Raw genomic sequence first — 20,707 nt, 5'->3', positions numbered from 1 at the left:
ACGAGCAAAATCCGAATCTTTAATATAAAGCTAACTTCACAATGAATAAATCAGACTTTGATCCCCCAAAAATGGTATACAGTCTGAAACAAACCACTGCAAAACCGTGCAATTGTACCTTTTTTATAAGCCAAAATGTTGAATAAAATTACTCTACCGATTGTCTGTTTGGTTGGTCCCTCAGCTGCTCAAAATTTAAGACAAAATATACACAGAAAAGTATTGTTTACCCGACTATTTAGAACGCTGCTACTGAAGTTGACCTGGCACATGATCAAAACCATGAAAACATTTGTTAGTATGCTTGCATGTACTCCGCGTCTTGTCCAAGTGCCTTCCGCCATGAGCAAACATTTTGATTGCCACACACATAGACCCGCGTTTTGAAGTCGGTTTAATAATACATTTCTGCGCATAGTTTGTCAATGTTCAACCAGCTGATTGACCAACACCACAGACAATCAATCGGCAGAGTAATGTCCAATATAATTGTATTCAACATTTATGACAGACAAGGTATGTTTAGTTTTTTCTGTGTAAATAAATGTTCGTGGCTTTGCATACTCGATTGAAGGCATTGCCACGTAATGTGACTAGGAATTGAAACATGAATGTACTGGACATTGTCCTGAGTTTGACCTTGTGTGTGTATATAATTAAATGTGTCTTATTGTGCAGATTACATCTGCACACAACCATAATGCAAATTGCACACATTCTAATGTACTGTAGCTTACATTGTCGAGCTCTGACTTGTCCTGACCCTGGCACTTGACCTATTTTTGACCCTCTGTAAGAAGGCAAGTGGTAACTTGGTACTGTGATGTTGATCCCATTTACCCTAGCTGTATTACTGAGTCAGGGTTCATGTGAAGATGATCCTGTAATGCCACTGTGTTTAATAATGCGCCTCAATCTTGCCTGATGAGGTGTGAGTTGTGACTGCATAAGCAGCAGTGCACTTAAGCATTTTATCACTCTGTCCTTAATCTGTTTATGCACTTTCCTTATTTGGCTGGCTCCCAGAGGGGGTGTGGGTGGGTGTGTGGTTTGCTTGTCTTGTAGATTTGAGATGCAGTTGAATTGTGTTTTTCATTTGAGTGTGTATGTTAATGTTCCTGTGGTCAAGAGAGCTTGTCAATGCTCTGTATTGCTGTGGGGCATTTATGTGTGTAAAAGCTAGGTGGTCACAGACAGCATGTGAAATAACTGGCAACAGAGAATAAATTGTGAAAGAGTAATTTCTCACCAAACTAAAGGACTGCAGGAGGTTTTGACACTGTGCTCTGTGAAATGTATTTTTTTCAATTCCTTAACACGTGAAAGCCAAGGTGGGCCCTCCATCCCCAGTGAGCCTGAGGTTTCATTGGAACACACCATACATGAGGTCAAAAGACAAGCGTGTCCATCAGTGGTTATGCTGCCCCCAAAATGCCACTTCTAGTGTGGTGCTATTCTCAGTTGAAGATGATACATTTTTTGCTCAGGCCTGGTCAGATCAAAGATCAGGGGTGTGAATATAATCAGTGATTGAATTGGTTTTGTTTTGTGTCACACCTCGGCTACTAGTCAGATGAATCCTGCCTACACAAACACTTTTGGATTTTGATAGTCTGATACTATGTGTCTCGTTTGATTTACTACTGTTACATTATGACCCACATTATGTAAGCCATAGAATCTAAACACATTCATCTAATTGTTACATCGAACCTGGTTGTGCAACATGGATGGTCTGATAGAAGTTAAAAGGCAGGGCACTCCCACTCTATGATGTGTTATTAAAGTGATGTGTATGAGACATCGGTCAGATAACAACACCACGGTTTGACAGACATCAGTAGGCCCACTACTATTGCCATCTATTGATTTACAGCACTGGGATTTGATTTATTTTTGGTAGCTTGAGAGAGTTGCTGAATATAACTGACTGCATACAGTCAACAGATTAGAACGAAAGTAAAAGAACCAGTGATGTAGGAGAGGGAGCAAAAAAAGAGACAGTGAAATCAAGGATCCGTCGATTTATAAATTATCAGAAATTGGACCTGTGTTTCACAGAGACGGAGAAGCGTGGCAAAAAAGGTAACCAAAACTCAATTTACTGTAGACAGGAGACTTAGTGTCAGAACTGTCATCTGTTTTCTGTCAATTATAGCTGTGAATGTATGAATGTAAAGTGGAGTTCATTAGCACAATTTTTTTTTTTGTGTGTATATAGTGAATAATTACCATACATTATTTTTGTAAAAATGTATTCCTTTTGGACAGATAGTCACGAGACTATTATAATGAAGTGTTTAGACCCTGCCCCATACGTCTCGTGTCTGAGCCGTTGAATTGCGACTCCACCTTGTCCCTGTACCGGCATTTCGCTTGTTTGATTGCCTTGCGGAGGGAATAAGTACACTGTTTATATTCAGCCATATCGCCAGACCTCTTTCCATGTTTAAATGCGGTGGATCCCGCTTTCAGTTTTTTGCGAATGCCAACATCCATCCACGGTTTCTGGTTAGGGTAGGTTTTAATAGTCACAGTGGGTACAACATCTCCAATGCACTTATTTATAAACGCACTCACCGAGTCAGCGTATAGATCAATATCATTCTCTGAAGCTGACCGGAACATATTCCAGTCCGCGTGATCAAAACAATCTTGGAGCGTGGCTTCCAATTGGTCAGTCCAGCGTTGAATGGTTCTCGTCACTGGTACATCCTGTTTGAGTTTCTGCCTATAAGCCGGCATGAGCGTTGTGGTCGGATTTGCTGAAGGGAGGGCGGGGGAGGGCTTTGTATGCATCACGGAAGTTAGTAGCAGTGGTCGAGAGTATTAGCCCTACATGTCGCACAATCAATATGCTGATAAAATTGAGGTAACATTGATCTCAAATTTGCTTTGTTAAAATCCCCAGCTACAATAAATGCAGCCTCGGTGTATATAGTTTCCAGTTTACATAAAGTCGAGTGAAGTTCTTGGTGTTTGCTTGAGGGGGGGATGTACAGAGCTGACGAGAATGGCTGGCATTTGATTGTAAGGAATTCTAGGTCGGGTGAGCAGAAGGACTTGAGTTCCTGTGTGTTGTTATGATCGCACCATGAGTTGTTAATCATGAAGCATACACACCCGCCCTTCCTCTTCCCAGAGAGGTGTTTATCTCGGTCATCACGATGCATGGAGAAGCCCGGTGGCTGGACCGATTCCGACAACATATCCCGAGAGAGCCATGTTTCTGTGAAACAGAGAGAGAGAGAGAGAGAGCCATGTTACAGCCTCTGATGTCTCTCTGGAAGGCAACCCTTGCTCGAATTCCGTCTACCTTGTTGTCAAGAGACTGGACATTGGCGAGTAGTATACTCAGGAGCGGTGAGCGATGTGCCCGTCTACGGAGCCTGACCAGAAGACCGCTCCGTCTGCCCCTTCTGCGGTGCCGTTGTTTTGGGTCGCCTACTGGGATCCGATCCATTGTCCTGGGTGGTGGTCCAAACAGAGGATCCGCTTCGGGAAAGTCGTATTCCTGGTCGTAATGTTGGTAAGTTGACGCTACTCTTATATCCAATTGTTCTTCCCGGCTGTATGTAATAAGACTTAAGATTTCCTGGGGTAACAATGTAAGAAATAATACATAAAAAAACTAAATACTGCGCGATGCGAGGCGACCATCTCTGTCAGCGCCATCTGGAACCAAAAAGGGTTCTCCTTCTCCTAAGGAGACAGTAGAAGAACCCTTTTGGAACTGTTTTTTCTAAGAGTGCACTATCCTGGCGTAGCAAGCGCCATGCTTTACCAACTGAGCTACGGAGGACCACATTTAGAGTCAACATCAGCATAATTTTCCAATACATTTGACAGTTTTTGACTGTGTGCTTGTATGTGTCTCCACCAGTTGTGTGACAGCCAGTGTGTCAGCCAGTGCCTCCATGACCCAGCAGCTCCTTGTCAGGTCTCGTCGGCCTAAGCCCTTCCGGGTCACCAGCGCTGACCGCAACGTTAAAAAGGGAATCATGGCTAATGGGCTGCGAGACCTTCTCAACAAGGTAAGGAGAACAAAGAGGAAATGTGGAAGGGATGAAAGAGAAGGAAGAGGGTGCTTGAGAACGAGTACACGTTTAATAAGAGAGAAGAGTGGTTTATGAGTGATGGACAGTAAGGGAGGAGAAGGAAAGAGTCAGGTTACTACCTCTTCATCATAAATTTAAGCCACGGGAACAATGTGACCCAGATGGTTAAAAGAATGGAGGACTGAAAGGATGGGTGAGTCAGAGACTTTCAAAGGGAAGCAGAGAACTGGCAGTTTCCGTCATAGGCTTGTATGCTGCAGTACGTGCCGGTGGTGTTGGCAGAAATCCGCTGATGGCAGGGCCAGCAAAAATGTAGGTGTGGCAAAAATTTGGGCACTCAAATCATCATTCAATTATCATAAAAGCCTACCCTATACACTAATGTAATCGATCGCACACAACAAACCATCTAACGTGATTTCACATTACAGACCAAATAGTCTTGTTAATCAGTTAACATGCGACTCACATAGACCTACACATAATAAACCATAGGCCTATAGTTAATAGACTATGAGACTAGAACATAATGCCCTGCTATAACAGTAATAATCACAATAGGCAGCCATAGCCTATATAGACTAGAACAGTGGTCACCAACCTTTACTTGGTCGAGATCACTTTGAGTCAAAATGCAAGCGGGGTGCAATTCCCAGTCGGTCGCGGGAGATCAAGTGTGATAGGCAATTTACATTGACTGGAAATATTGTTTCATACAGAGAGGTCTGATTTTCTCCACCTCTTATTATAAATAACATGGAATCAAATCTTGAGTCTGAAGCTAGGCTATATGATCACACTGGTAATAGGTCAGTTGCTATATGATGACACTGGTAATAGGTCAGTTGTTGTAATTTCACTGGACTGATGGTTATGTCTCAGCGAAGTGAGGAAGAGAGTGCGACTTAAAGTGGAGAAGCATGTTTCATGATTTCTAAAAGTGTTGAAATAATGATCAGCACTACAATGCTGTATTTGTCTCTGCATGTACTGAAACTGTCTTTAAGGCCCTCCATTAGATCAATGCAATCAGTGAAAATCACTGATATTATTTAACTTGGCAAATACGCTAACATCCTCTTTTATGCAGTCTCTTGAAAATGGCAATTGTACCTATTTTTGGCTAATGAGTCTTGGCTAGCTAACGGTGAGTAGCCCACACAGTGTAGCCTAGCCCACACAGTGTAGCCTAGCCCACACAGTGTAGCCTAGCCCACACAGTGTAGCCTAGCCCACACAGTGTAGCCTAGCCCACACAGTGTAGCCTAGCCCACACAGTGTAGCCTAGCCTACACAGCGATAGCTACTGTTTACTGCATATGGTATCTGTGGGAAGTGACACATGCCAGAACCCGCCCATAAGTTCAATGTTTTGATTTTTTAACACTTTTTTGGGAGGTGGGGGGGGTAAATAATAGGCCTAAATGAAATAGTTTTTATGTACAGTATTAGATTTGATGTAATATGGCCTTGAATGTCCTGAGGCATCTGACAAATAGCTTATTTTGTTACGTTACAGCCTTATTCTAAAATGAAGTAATTTTTTTACTCAATCTACACATAAGTTTGTAGAAATGTTTGCAAATCTAAAAAATGTATAAAAAATAAATATCACATTTACATAAATATTCAGACCCTTTACTCAGTACTTTGTTGAAGCACATTTAGCAGCGATTACAGCCTTGATTCCTCTTGGGTATGACGCTACAAGCTTGGCACACCTGAATTTGGGGAATTTCTCCCATTCTCTGCAGATCCTCAAGCTCTGTCAGATTGGATGGGGAGCATCGCTGCACAGCTTTTCAGATCTCTCCAGAGATGTTCAAGTCTGGGCTCTGGCTGGGACACTCAAGGACATTCAGAGACTTGTCCTGAAGCCACTCCTGCATTGTCTTGGGTGTGTGCTTAGGGTTGTTGTCCTGTTGGAAGGTGAACCTTCGCCCCAGTCTAAGGTCCTGAGCGCTCTGGAGCAGGTTTTCATCAAGGATCTCTCTGTACATTGCTCCGTTCATCTTTCCTTCGAGCCTAACTTGTCTCCCAGTCCCTGCCGCTGAAAACATCCCCACAGCATGATGCTGCCACCACCATGCTTCACCCTAGGGATGGTGCCAGGTTTCCTCCAGATGTGACGCTTGGCATTCAGGCCAAAGAGTTCAATCTTGGTTTCATCAGACCAGATAATCTTGTTTCCCATGGTCTGAGTCTTTAGGTGCCTTTTGGCAAACTCCAAGCGGGCTGTCATGTGTCTTTCACTGAGGAGTGGCTTCTGTCTGGCCACTCTACCATAAAGGCCTAATTGGTGGAGTATTGCAGAGATGGTTGTTCTTCTGGAAGGTTCTCCCATCTCCACAGATGGACTCTAGAGCTCTGTCAGAGTGACCATCGGGTTCTTGGTCACCTCCCTGACCAAGGCCCTTCTCCACCGATTGCTCAGTTTGGCCAGGCAGCCAGCTCTAATAACAGTTTTGGTGGTTCCAAACTTCTTCCATTTAAGAACGATGGAGTCCACTGTGTTCTTGGGGACCTTCAATGCTGAAGACATTTTTTGGTACCCTTCCCAAGGTCTGTGCCTCGACATAATCCTGTGTCGAAGCTTTACAGACAATTCCTTCAACCTCATGGCTTGGTTTTTGCTCTGACATGCACTGTCAACTGTGGGATCTTATATAGACTGGTGTGTGCCTTTCCAAATCATGTCCAATCAATTGAATTTATCACAGGTGGACTCCAATCAAGTTGTAGAAACATCTCAAGGATGATCAATGGAAACAGGATGCACCTGAGCTCAATTTCGAGTCTAACAGCAAAGGGTCTGAATACTTACGTAAATAAGGTATTTCTGGTGTTTATTTTTAATACATTTGCTAACATTTCTAAAAAACAGTTTTCACTTTGTGATTATGGGGTATTGTGGGTAGATTGCTGAGGATTTTTTTATTTATTTAATCAATTTTAGAAGAAGGCTGTAACGTAACAAAATGTGGAAAAAGTCGAGGGGTCTGAATACTTTCCAAAGGCACTGTATCCCTTTCCCCACCCCCTCCCTACTGCTTGCTATGAATTCCATCTGATGGTGTATGCAAGTTTTAGGCCACTGCTTGACATGGACTGAAGTAGGTGCCGGTACTCATTTTGGGTGACTGTACCGTTTTATATTTACAGTTGAAGTTGGAAGTTTACATACACTTTAGCCAAATACATTTAAACTCAGTTTTTCACAATTCCTGACATTTAATCCTAGTAAATATTCCCTGTCTTAGGTCAATTAGGATCACCACTATTTTTAGAATGTGAAATGTCAGAATAATAGTAGAGTGATTTATTTCAGCTTTTATTTCTTTCATCACATTCCCAGTGGGTCAGAAGTTTACATGCACTCAATTAGTATTTGGTAGCATTGCCTTTAAATTGTTTAACTTGGGTCAAACGTTTCAGGTAGCCTTCCACAAGCTTCCCACAATAAGTTGGGTGAATTTTGGCCCATTCCTCCTGACAGAGCTGGTGTAACTGAGTCAGGTTTGTAGGCCTCCTTGCTCGCATGCACTTTTTCAGTTCTGCCCACAAATGTTCTATAGGATTGAAGTCAGAGCTTTGTGATGGCCACTCCAATACCTTGACTTTGTTGTCCTTAAGCCATTTTGGCACAACTTTGGAAGTATGCTTGGGGTCATTGTCCATTTGGAAGACCCATTTGCGACCAAGCTTTGACTTCATGACTGATATCTCGAGATGTTGCTTCAATATATCCACATAATTTTCCTACCTCATGATGGCATCTATTTTGTGAAGTGCACCAGTCCCTCCTGCAGCAAAGCACCCCCACAACATGATGCTGCCACCCCCATGCTTCACGGTTGGGATGGTGTTCTTTGGCTTACAAGCCTCCCCCTTTTTCCACCAAACATAACGATGGTCATTATGGCCAAGCAGTTCTATTTTTGTTTCATCAGACCAGAGGACATTTCTCCAAAAAGTACCATCTTTGTCCCCATGTGTAGTTGCAAACCGCAGTCTGGCTTTTTTTATGGTGGATTTGGAGCAGTGGCTCTTCCTTGCTGAGTGGCCTTTTAGGTTATGTCGATATAGGACTCGTTTTACTGTGGATATAGATACCTTTGTACCCGTTTCCTCCATCATCTTAACAAGGTCTTTTGCTGTTGTTCTGGGATTGATTTGCACTTTTCGCACCAAAGTACGTTCATCTCTAGGAGACAGAACGCATCTCCTTCCTGAGCGGTATGACGGCTGCGTGGTCCCATGGTGTTTATACTTGCGTACTATTGTTTGTACAGATGAACGTGGTACCTTCAGGCATTTGGAAATTGCTCTCAAGGATGAACCAGACTTGTGAAGGTCTACAATTTTTTTCGGAGATTTTGGCTGATTTTCTTTAGATTTTCCCATGATGTCAAGCAAAGAGGCACTGAGTTTGAAGGTAAGCCTTGAAATACATCCACAGGTACACCTCCAATTGACTCAAATGATGTCAATTATCAGAAGCTTCTAAAGCCATGACATCAGTTTCTGGAATTTTCCAAGCTGTTTAAAGGCACATTCAACTTAGTGTCTGTAAACTTCTGACCCACTGGAATTGTGATACAGTGAAATAATCTGTCTGTAAACAATTGTTGGAAAAATGACAAAGTAGATATCCTAACTGACTTGCCAAAATTATAGTTTGTTAACAAGAAATTTGTGGTGTGGTTGAAAAATGAGTTTCAATGACTCCAACCTAAGTGTTTGTAAACTTCCAACTTCAACTATAGGTGCAGGAACTCCAGAATTCTTTTAAGATAATATTCTAAAAGAGGTGTAGGAACTCAAGCGGAAGAAAATTTGAGGTGACAGAATGCTGACATTGTCTCTCTTGTTTTAGTTCTCCAATTGTGACGCTTCTGCTGTTTTACGCATGTCTTTGAAAACTTTCCAGAAACTACCTACTCAGCAGAGACTTGCAAATGTATTCACACACTCGGTACTTGCATTACTCACTATAGAAATCTTTGACGCTCGAAAGAATGGAGTGGCTAAGTAACTAACTCTGAAGGGTGTATGATTCAGTCCCTAATGACTGGACTGGCTCCATATCTCTTCCAGGCTAATGGGTAGTTTGTTCCCTCTCAGGCAATGGACTCTCTGCACGTGTCCTGTGTCAGTGCCCTGGTGCTGGATGAAGGCGGGACGGGGGTGTACACTGAGGAGTTCTTCCTGACCCTTCAAGACAACGCTGTCCTCATGGTCCTGGAGAAGGGGCAGAAGTGGGCGCCTGCACAGGTTGGTAGGGCCACATAGAGTGCCTTCGGAAAGTATTCAGACCCCTTGACTTTTTCCACATATTGTTAGGTTACAGCCTTGCTGTTTTTTTCCCTCATCAATCTACACACAATAACCCATAATGACAAAGCAAAACTGTTTTCTATATATTTTTGCTAATTTATGAAAAAATAAAAATGGAAATATCACATTTACATAAGTATTCAGACCATTTACTCAGTACTTTGTTGAAGCACCATTGATAGCATTTACAGCCTCGAGTCTTCTTGGGTATGATGCTACAAGCTTGGCACACCTGTATTTGGGGAGTTTCTCCCATTCTACTCTGCAGATTCTCTCAAGCTCTGTCAGGTTGTATGGGGAGTGTTGCGACACAGCTATTTTCAGGTCTCACCAGAAAATAGTCTGGGCTCTGGCTGGGCCACTCAAGGACATTCAGAGACTTGTCCCGAAGCCACTCCTGTGTTGTCTTGGCTGTCTGCTTAGGGTCGTTGTCCTGTTGGAAGGTGAACCTTCGCCCCAGTCTGAGGTCCTGAGTGCTCTGGAGCAGGTTTTCATCAAGGATCACTGTGTGCTCTGTTAAACTTTTCCTCGATCCTGACTAGTTTCCCACAATCCTGTCTCGGTAGTCTACGGACAATTCCTTTGACCTCATGGCTTGGTTTTTGCTCTGACATGCACTGTCAACTGTGGGACCTTATATAGACATGTGTTCCTTTCCAAATCATGTCCAATCAATTGAATTTACCACAGAGGGACTCCAATCAAGTTGTAGAAACATCAGTGTGATCAATGGAAAGAGGATGCACCTGAGCTCAATTTCGATTCTCATAGCAAAGGGTCTGAATACTTATGTAAATAAGGTATTTCTGTTATGTTTAATACATTTGCTAAAATGTCTAAAAACCTGTTTTAGCTTTGTCATTATGGGGTATTGCGTGTAGATTGCTAAGGAATTATTATTATTATTTTTTTAATTACATAAGGCTGTAACGTAACAATGTGGAAAAGTCAAGGGGTCTGAATACTTTCCGATGGCACTGTGTGTGTATACAGTACCAGTCAAAAGTTTGGACACACCTACTCATTCCAGGGTTTTTCTTTATTTTTACTATTTTCTACATTGTGTGTAGATTATTGAGGGAAGATAACAATTTAATCAATTATTAGAATAAGGCTGTAACCTAAGAACATTTGAAAAAAGTGAAGGTCTGAATACTTTCCACAGACACTGTACAGTATATGTAACCTCTGATCCTTCTTCTCACAGAGTCCACTAGGTGGTGCCATTACACCGGGTTACCCAGGTAGAATGATGAAGAGGCCTCACTTCTGTGTATTATCATCACATTTTATTTGTCACATTCACCGAATACAACTGGTGTAGACATTACCGCGAAATGCTTACTTACGAGCCCTTCCCAACGATGCAAAGTTTAAAAATAAAGTGACACAAGGAATAAAATAAAATACCCAAGAATGGAGATCTATACAGGGAGTTCTAATACCAGGTCAATGTGTAGAGGTACAAGGTATCTGAGGTAGATGTGTATATGAAGGCAGGGTAAAGTGACTAGGCAGAAAATAAAAGTATGTGTGTGTGTAATGTTTTGTCAGTATGCTCGTGCATCTGTTGTGAATGTGTGTGGGTGGGAGTGTCAATGTTTTATTTATTTTATTTAGCCTTTTATTTAACCAGGTAGGCCAGTTGAGAACAAGTTCTCATTTACAACTGCGACCTGGCCAAGATAAAGCAAAGTAGTGCGACACAAACAACACAGAGTTACACATGGAATAAACAAATGTACAGTCAATAACACAATAGAAAAATCTATATACAGTGTGTGCAAATGTACTAAGATAAGGGAGGTAAGGCAATAAATAGGCCATATTGGCGAAATAATTACAATTTAGCATTAACACTGGAGTGATAGATGTGCAGATGATGATGTGCAAGTAGAGATACTGGGGTGCAAAAGAGCAAAAATAAATAACAATATGGGGATGAGGTAGTTGGGTGGGCTATTTACAGATGGGCTATGTACAGGTGCAATGATCAGTAAGCTGCTCTGACAGCTGATGCTTAAAGTTAGTGAGGGAGATATAAGACTCAAGCTTCAGTGATTTTTTTTTTTTTTGTTGCAATTTGTTCCAGTCATTGGCAGACGAGAAAAAAACCTTTCCAAGCCAAACCTTCATACCATAACCACTAACAACTACACACAGCCTGCATCGTTGTCAATGTCACCATATGGGCTAACATCATAGTCAACATTGCTACTAGAACTAAGAAGTTAGTAAACCGCTACAATTACGCAGTGCAGTTTAGTTGTTACACCGGCAGGCCCCGGTGGCAATAAATTCATAAAACCAAAAGCTTACCTTGACTTAGAAGAGTTCCTGTGATAGCCTTAGCCAGCTAGCTAACATAAATGGCATTCCTCTCTGTTTGAGCTGGGTGTTTTGAGTAGGCTAAATTAGCAAGCTGGATTAGCTAGTTAGCTGTGAACGTGACAAAAATATAACTAGCTCACTCTCTCTCTGCTGCTTCTCCTTAATTTTTTTATTAATTTGTTCAAAACTGTCCCAACTGTTTTTCACTCTCTTTGACTCAACTACTCACCACATGTTATGACTGCAGTGCCAACTACCTGTAGCTTATGCTTTCAGCACTAGATTCATTCTCTGATCCTTTGATTGAGTGGACAACATGTCAGTTCATGCTGCAAGAGCTCTGATTGATAGGATGGAGGATGTCCTCCGGAAGTCATCATAATTACTGTGCAAGTCTATGGAAGAGGGTGAGAACCATGATTCTCTGAGGTTTTGTATTGAAGTCAATGTACCCAGAGGAGGACGGAAAATAGCTGTCCTCCGGCTACACCAGAGAATGCTGTTAAAGCTACTGTATATATATATATTGGTCTAGTGTGTGTGTGTGTGTGTGTGTGTGTGTGTAGGGTACCATTAATTGACTATTTAGCTGTCTGGAAATGTACCATTCATATGACTTGAGGGTAGAAGCTGTCTCTGAGCCTGTTGGTCCAAGAGGTCTGAATACTTATGTAAATAAGGTATTTCTGTTTATTTTTCACCTGTTTTTGCATTGGCATTATGGGGTATTATATGTAGATTGCTGAGGATATATAAAAAAATGTATCTCAGAATAAGGCTGTAACGTAACAAAATGTGGAAAAAGTAAATGGGTCTGAATACTTTCCGAATGCACTGTAGGACCGTTTTAAGTCTCCCCGCGTTAGTCTCCACCCACCAGAAATGCTGCATCTGGGTGAGCAGTTTGTTGTTTGTTTATGGCCCCATACAGTTTGTTGAGCTACAGAGTGGTCTTGGCTCGTGGAGGGATGTAGGCAGGCATGATGATAATGGATGAGAACGGTCTTGGTTGATAAAACGGTCTGCAGCTTACCATGAGGTATTCTAGATCAGATGAGAAAAAGCTCAACTTTTCCTTCACACTTGAAGCAGCACACCAGTTGTTATTTATGAAAAAACACAATCCACCTTTCGAATTCCCCGATGCCGCCGTCTGATCCTGCCACGGCATGGAAAATCTGCCAGTACTATGTGCATAGCAGCAGTACGGCAGCATCATCATCATCCAGACACATTTCAGTAAGACCTAGTAGTTACAATGCTGATGTGTTCTCAGATGAAGATGCAGTTGTATAACAAGCCGTTTAGATAAAATGGAACAAAAGAGAGAATCTACTCCCATATTGCATATCAGAAATGATTCAGTTCAGATAAATGCAAAACCATACTTATTCTGGGCGAAGAGTTGAGGGAAATTGTCTGACATACTCACCTCAGTTTATTTGGTACACCACCCCGTTCACGAAAATGGATCGCTCCTGCAGACAGTGAGTCTCGTGGCCGTGACTTGCTATACAAAGCATGCAGACGGGCACCAAGGCATTGTTACTGTTAGATTGAACGTTAGAATGCGCAAAACTAGTGACCTATGCGACTTGAGCTTGGTATGTTTGTCGGTGCCAGGCGCGCCGGATCCAGTGTCTCAGAAACTGTCGCCCTCCTGCGATTTTCACACACGACATTGTCTAGGGTTTACCAAGAATTGCGAGACAAACTAAAAACATCCAGTCAGCGCAGTCCTGTGGGCAAAACCGCTCTTTGATGAGGTCGAAGGAAAATGTCACGAATTGTGCAAGCCAACAGGCGGGCCACAAACAGACAAATAACGGCGAAGATCCTTGTCATGGATGGGCTATTGCAGAAGATAGACACAGGGTTCCATTCCCATCAGCTAAAAACAATAAGAAGTGGCTCAAGTAGGCATGCAATCATCAACACTGGACAATTGAGAAGTGGAAAAACATCGCCTGGTCTGACGAATCCCGGGGTAAAGTAAAGTAACAGTCAGCAAAGTAACAGTCAGTATCTGGTGTGGCCACCAGCTGCATTAAGTACTGCAGTGCATCTCCTCCTCATGGACTGCACCAGATTTGCCAGTTCCTGCTGTGAGATGTTACCCCACTCTTCCACCAAGGCACCTGCAAGTTCCCGGACATTTCTGGGGGGAATGGCCCTAGCCCTCACCCTCCAATCCAACAGGTCCCACACGTGCTCAATGGGATTGAGATCCGAGCTCTTCGCTGGCCATGGCAGAACACTGACATTCTGGTCTTGCAGGAAATCACGCACAGAACGAGCAGTATGGCTGGTGGCATTGTCATGCTGGAGGGTAATGTCAGGATGAGGCTGCAGGAAGGGTACCACATGAGGGAGGAGGATGTCTTCCCTGTAACGCACAGCGTTGAGATTGCCTGCAATGACAACAAGCTCAGTCCGATGATGCTGAGACACACCGCCCCAGACCATGACAGACCCTCCACCTCCAAATTGATCCCACTCCAGAGTACAGGCCTTGGTGTAATGCTCATTCCTTCGATGATAAACGCAAATCCGACCATCACCCCTGGTGAGACAAAACCGTGACTCGTCAGTGAAGAGCACTTTTTGCCAGTCCTGTCTGGTCCAGCGACGGTGGGTTTGTGCCCATAGGCGACGTTGTTGCCAGTGATGTCTGGTGAGGGCCTGGCTTACAACAGGCCTACAAGCCCTCAGTCCAGCCTCTCTCAGCCTATTGCGGACAGTCTGAGCATTGATGGAGGGATTGTGCGTTCCTGGTGTAACTCGGGCAGTTGTTGTTGCCATCCTGTACCTGTCCCGCAGGTGTGATGTTCGGATGTACCGATTCTGTGCAGGTGTTGTTACACGTGGTCTGCCACTGCGAGGACGATCAGCTGTCCATCCTGTCTCCCTGTAGCGCTGTCTTAGGCGTCTTACAGTACGGACATTGCAATTTATTGCCCTGGCCACATCTGCAGTCCTCATGCCTCCGTGCAGCATGCCTAAGGTATGTTCACGCAGATGAGCAGGGACCCTGGGCATCTTTCTTTTGGTGTTTTTCAGAGTCAGTAGAAAGGTCTCTTTAGTGTCCTAAGTTTTCATAACTGTGACCTTAATTGCCTACCGTCTGTAAGCTGTTAGTGTCTTAACGACCGTTCCACAGGTGCATGTTCATGAATTGTTTATGGCATGGGAAACCGTGTTTAAACCCTTTACAATGAAGATCTGTGAAGTTATTTGGATTTTTACGAATTAACTTTGAAACACAGGGTCCTGAAAAAGTGACGTTTCTTTTTTTGCTGAGTTTAGATGGGTGTAACTAATAAACTGGCTGGTCAGTGTATATGATAAATCATAAACCCCTCATTTAGTTACCTCTTTACAATTTTGGGCATAATAAAAGCACCATTTGAGCAAGAGTTGAGTGGTGTTTGTTTGTCCAAAGCAGGTCATTTTCATATTCATTAAATGATGAGCTGCCACCTGAACGGCATCACCCTGTGTGTTTCCTTGGCTCCTGTCATGCTGAGCGTCTCTCATTAACATAATGCCATTTAATCTCCTGTTGTCCATCCACCGTTCAGAATGAATTAATCTGTATTCTAATGCTTGTTATGTTCTTTTGCAGATGACTGAAGCCCTTGGGGGGAGGGGTGTGTGCATGGGGGATCTAACTAGTCTTGCATTCATTTATCTTCGTTTGACAGCCCGTGTAAGAGGTTATCTATGCAGTTTTCCTTCACACTCAATTTGAGTTTCCCATCGAAAATAAGCTGTTGGAGACCAGACTTAATTCCTGGGGGAAATTGATTTGCTTTTGTTTCTCTTTCTCTCCCCCTCTCAATATTTCTGCTCCCAGAACACTCCTCGCAGAATGCGAAATGAGCTCAAACCCCAGCCAAGGAAAGATGTGGCTAAAATAACATTTGACCTGTACAAGAACAACCCTCAGGATTTCTTTGGCTGTCTGAATGTGAAGGCCACCCTTTATGCCATCTATTCTGTCTCCTACGACATGCGCTGCTACGATGCCAAGAAGATGCTGAAAGTGAGTGACCTGTGAGTATGTGTCACTGTCTGTTTATGTGGGTACACAAAGGTGTGGCGGTTAGACCTAGGAGGAGGTTATTGATATGTTCAGATTCATTTTGGAAGGTTATGTCATCCATACTGAGCGCTGCCGATTTTCGGCTTTAGCTGAGCAGTTGTGACAGTGAGGATTGAAATTGTGCAAGATCGACAAATAATGTTTTCTAGGCTCCTTTATTTTCTGCTTGTATTGTTCTCTATAAAAAGTCAGTGGAAAGAGAATGGAAGTTGTATCTAAACTAGGAGAGATCAAGGAGATGCAGGTTCCATCCCTGCACTGTCAATCACACTGTGATTACATTTACATTTACATTTAAGTCATTTAGCAGACGCTCTTATCCAGAGCGACTTACAAAATGGTGCATTCACCTTATGATATCCAGTGGAACAACCACTTTACAATAGTGCATCTAAATATTTTAAGGGGGGGGGGGGGGTTAGAAGGATTACTTTATCCTATCCTAGGTATTCCTTAAAGAGGTGGGGTTTCAGGTGTCTCCGGAAGGTGGTGATTGACTCCGCTGTCCTGGCGTCGTGAGGGAGCTTGTTCCACCATTGGGGTGCCAGAGCAGCGAACAGTTTTGACTGGGCTGAGCGGGAACTGTGCTTCCTCAGAGGTAGGGGGGCCAGCAGGCCAGTGGTGGATGAACGCAGTGCCCTTGTTTGGGTGTAGGGCCTGATCAGAGCCTGAAGGTATGGAGGTGCCGTTCCCTTCACAGCTCCGTAGGCAATCACCATGGTCTTGTAGCGGATGCGAGCTTCAACTGGAAGCCAGTGGAGAGAGCGGAGGAGCGGGGTGACGTGAGAGAACTTGGGAAGGTTGAACACCAGACGGGCTGCGGCGTTCTGGATGAGTTGTAGGGGTTTAATGGCACAGGCAGGGAGCCCAGCCAACAGCGAGTTGCAGTAATCCAGACGGGAGATGACAAGTGCCTGGATTAGGACCTGCGCCGCTTCCTGTGTGAGGCAGGGTCGTACTCTGCGAATGTTGTAGAGCATGAACCTACAGGATCGGGTCACCGCCTTGATGTTAGTGGAGAACGACAGGGTGTTGTCCAGGATCACGCCAAGGTTCTTAGCACTCTGGGAGGAGGACACAAGGGAGTTGTCAACCGTGATGGCGAGATCATGGAACGGGCAGTCCTTCCCCGGGAGGAAGAGCAGCTCCGTCTTGCCGAGGTTCAGCTTGAGCTGGTGATCCGTCATCCACACTGATATGTCTGACAGACATGCAGAGATGCGATTCGCCGCCTGGTTATCAGAAGGGGGAAAGGAGAAGATTAATTGTGTGTCGTCTGCATAGCAATGATAGGAGAGACCATGTGAGGATATGACAGAGCCAAGTGACTTGGTGTATAGCGAGAATAGGAGAGGGCCTAGAACAGAGCCCTGGGGGACACCAGTGGTGAGAGCGCATGGTGCGGAGACAGATTCTCGCCACGCCACCTGGTAGGAGCGACCTGTCAGGTAGGACGCAATCCAAGCGTGGGCCGCGCCGGAGATGCCCAACTCGGAGAGGGTGGAGAGGAGGATCTGATGGTTCACAGTATCAAAGGCAGCAGATGATTCCCATCTGTCTAACACTGTTGGTGTTTCTCCATTTGCCTTACTATATGCTTATGTCTATCGGTTTGCCACTCACCTGTCTGATCACTGATCTACAGTCCAGGTATTAGTGTCTTTCTGTCTTGCATCTGTTTCCCTGTTCCTGTAGGGAGGCTCTGAGATGGACCCTGTTCTCCATGCAGGCCACAGGCCACGTCCTCCTGGGGTGCTCCTGCTACATCGAGCAGCTCCTGGACGAGGATGACCGGGCAGACAGGGGCCTGCCACCACTGCCACAGGAAGGCAAGATCAAACAACTACAGAGCATCCTGATGGGCACGACTGCTGTGATGGGCAAGACTGTTGTTTGACCTATTCCAATACTATTAACATGCATCCTTCCCTTCTGCCTAATAATCACCCATCTAAGTTGATTGTGCAGGTGAAAGAGAAAGTTCCACCACATAGCTTGCATCTGTCCAGTAATGGCAGATTAGTGGTCATTTCATGGAATGGAGAAAAGAAGAATAGATGGATTTTCAGGATATTCAAACAGGGAATTGACTGTGCTAAAAAAAAAAATGGGTACATAGTGTTGCATCACTCTGATGATGTCATGGTTACTGCGGCAGGTACACGCCTTTTGGTTAGGTCACTCCTCTAGATTGACTTTTGTGACAGGAAATGCTATGTTGTCCCACACTATGTAAATACCTGGCTGCAGTCACTTGTGCTTTGTTACATATGTTTGTGTATATGGCTTGCAACACCCCACAAGCAAATGCCTACTTTTCTATTGCAGTGACTGCTTCTGGACTGTACTTTAAACTGATATTCATATTAATAAGCAAAAATAAATCATATGATTATTAACCTTTCTGAGTGACTTTATTCCCCTTCAACATAGACATGTGTGCATGTACACACACTCCCACCTGGCTCCACAGTGTTGGAGGTCATTATGGATGACATGTCTGACTGGCTCAAGGCACACTAATTGGCATAAGGTATGGTTGTCTCGCCCACACTCCTCTAATTGTCCCCCAGCCTGCTCTGTCCTGCCAGCTGGAGCCCATCTTTCTTTGGCCTGCCAGGGGGTGGGAGAGGGCCAGGGAATGGCACCCAGCTGTAGGGGGCTGAAGTGCAGAGCCAAGGAAATGAGCCATTACATAGACAGACAGAGAAGATGATGCTTTTGGCAGCAGCAGCACCAAAAATAGGCCCACTCTCCCTCTACCATCTCAAGGAAAATTGTGTAATTTACTTCAAACAAATTTTGGAACATTCTAGCCAACCTGCCCGACTTCATGCATCTCATTATTTCTCTCCATTGACTTCAGACACTCCGATACTAGTGGCTACTGCTCTGCTCATCGTAGCACTTGATGTTACTAAAAAAAAAGTCGAATAAAAAAAAAAGACTTCCAATATTGAAGTGGTCAATAATTGTTTCCTTTCAGGGTTATTTGATGCGAGTCATGAACGCAATAGAAAGGAACGGGTGTAACTACAAACCCAGACACTTCAGACTCTCTTCGTCATGTTTTCATAATCCTTTTGCTATTTGTTCAATTGATGAAGCCTCCTTTCTCCCCTATAGACACACACATACACACGATCAATTGGTACAGTAAGTGGCCACTTCACAAGCATTTACCTAATGCTCCATGAGGCTGGTTTGTTTGCATTGTTCTGTGGAGTGAGAGAGATGGCCACAGTAAAATGTAGAGGGCCTCTCTAACCCAATTCCATCCAGCTGACATATCTTAATGCGATTTTGGCTAATGGAAACAAATATTTTGAATATAAACCATGCAATAATGTGTTCACATGGATGGTTTCTGTTTACTGTTGCAGCCAAATGTACAGTCGTGGCCAAAAGTTTTGAGAATGACACAAATATAAATTTTCACATCATACAAACTGCTGCCTCAGTTTGTATGATGGCAATTTGCATATACTCCAGAATGTTATGAGGAGTGATCAGATGAATTGCAGTTAATTGCAAAGTCCCTCTTTGCCATGTAAATGAACTGAACCCCACAAAAAAACATTTCCACTGCATTTCAGCCCTGCCACAAAAGGACCAGCTGACATTACATCAGTGATTCTCTCGTTAACACAGGTGTGAGTGTTGACGTGGACAAGGGTGGAGACCACTCTGTCATGCTGATTGAGTTCGAATAACAGACTGGAAGCTTCAAAAGGAGGGTGGTGCTTGGAATCATTGTTCTTCCTCTGTCAGCCATGGTTACCTGCAAGGAAACACGTGCCGTCATCATTGCTTTGCACAAAAAGGGCTTCACAGGCAAGAATATTGCTGCCAGTAAGATTGCACCTAAATAAACCATTTATCGGATCGTCAAGAACTTCAAGGAGAGCGGTTCAATTGGTGTGAAGAAGGCTTCAGGGTGCCCAAGAAAGTCCAGCAAGTGCCAGGACCATCTCCTAAAGTTGATTCAGCTGCGGGATCGGGGCACCACCAGTACAGAGCTTGCTCAGGAATGGCAGCGGGCAGGTGTGAGTGCATCTGTACGCACAGTGAGGCGAAGACTTTTGGAGGATGGCCTGGTGTCAAGAAGGGTAGAAAAGAAGCCACTTCTCTCCTGGAAAAACATCAGGGACGGACTGATATTCTGCAAAAGGTACAGGGATTGGACTGCTGAGGACTGGGGTAAAGTCATTTTCTCTGATGAATCCCCTTTCCGATTGTTTGGGGCGTCCGGAAAAAAGCTTGTCCGGAGAAGACAAGGTGAGCGCTACCATCAGTCCTGTGTCATGCCAACAGTAAAGCGTCCTGAGACCATTCATGTGTGGGGGTTGCTTCTCAGCCAAGGGAGTGGGCTCACTCACCATTTTGCCTAAGAACACAGCCATGAATAAAGAATGGTACCAACACATCCTCCAAGGGCAACTTCTCCCAACCATCCAGGAACAGTTTGGTGACAAACAATGCCTTTTCCAGCATGATGGAGCACCTTGCCATAAGGCAAAAGTGATAACTAAGTGGCTCGGGGAACAAAACATCAATATTTTGGGTCCATGGCCAGGAAACTCCCCAGACCTTAATCCCATTGAGAACTTGTGGTCAATCCCCAAGAGGCAGGTGGACAAACAAAAACCCACAAATTCTTACAAACTCCAAGCATTGATTATGCAAGAATGGGCTGCCATCAGTCAGGATGTGGCCCAGAAGTTAATTGACAGCATGCCAGGGCGGATTGCAGAGGTCTTGAAAAAGAAGGGTCAACACTGCAAATATTGACTCTTTGCATCAACTTCATGTAATTGTCAATAAAAGCCTTTGACACTTATGAAATGCTTGTAATTATACTTCAGTATTCCATACT

General features: G+C 43.9%; 1 protein-coding gene across 2 annotated transcripts; it reads left to right on the top strand.

Annotated features, from left to right (window-relative positions):
* Positions 1-358: 358 nt before the first annotated feature.
* On the top strand, positions 359-18,210 carry LOC106565928 (lipid transferase CIDEC). 2 transcript variants are annotated; one of them, XM_045691787.2, is made up of 5 exons: positions 359-516; positions 3,884-4,034; positions 9,183-9,332; positions 15,583-15,771; positions 17,527-18,210. In XM_045691787.2, exons 2-5 carry the CDS (start codon positions 3,918-3,920, stop codon positions 17,620-17,622), a joined length of 552 nt encoding a protein of 183 aa, XP_045547743.1. In that variant the 5' UTR covers positions 359-516; positions 3,884-3,917; the 3' UTR covers positions 17,623-18,210. The 2 variants fall into 2 exon arrangements, with proteins under 2 accessions (XP_045547743.1, XP_045547742.1); XM_045691786.2 differs by having other exon boundaries at positions 15,583-15,782.
* Positions 18,211-20,707: the final 2,497 nt, after the last annotated feature.

This window comes from Salmo salar, chromosome 12 (assembly GCF_965601325.2).
Source record: "Salmo salar chromosome 12, fSalSal1, whole genome shotgun sequence".
NCBI lineage: Eukaryota > Metazoa > Chordata > Actinopteri > Salmoniformes > Salmonidae > Salmo > Salmo salar.
The sequence above is the reverse complement of the archived record's forward strand: the minus strand, read 5'-3'. Positions and strand labels throughout refer to the sequence as shown.

Excerpts from the sequence above, each read along its gene's own strand:
- LOC106565928 (XM_045691786.2), top strand. The coding sequence starts at position 3,918 with ATGACCCAGCAGCTCCTTGTCAGGTCTCGTCGGCCTAAGCCCTTCCGG. Across the intron at positions 4,035-9,182 it reads TGCGAGACCTTCTCAACAAG|GCAATGGACTCTCTGCACGT; the intron begins GTAAGGAGAACA and ends GTTCCCTCTCAG. Across the intron at positions 15,783-17,526 it reads ATGCTGAAAGTGAGTGACCT|GGAGGCTCTGAGATGGACCC; the intron begins GTGAGTATGTGT and ends CTGTTCCTGTAG.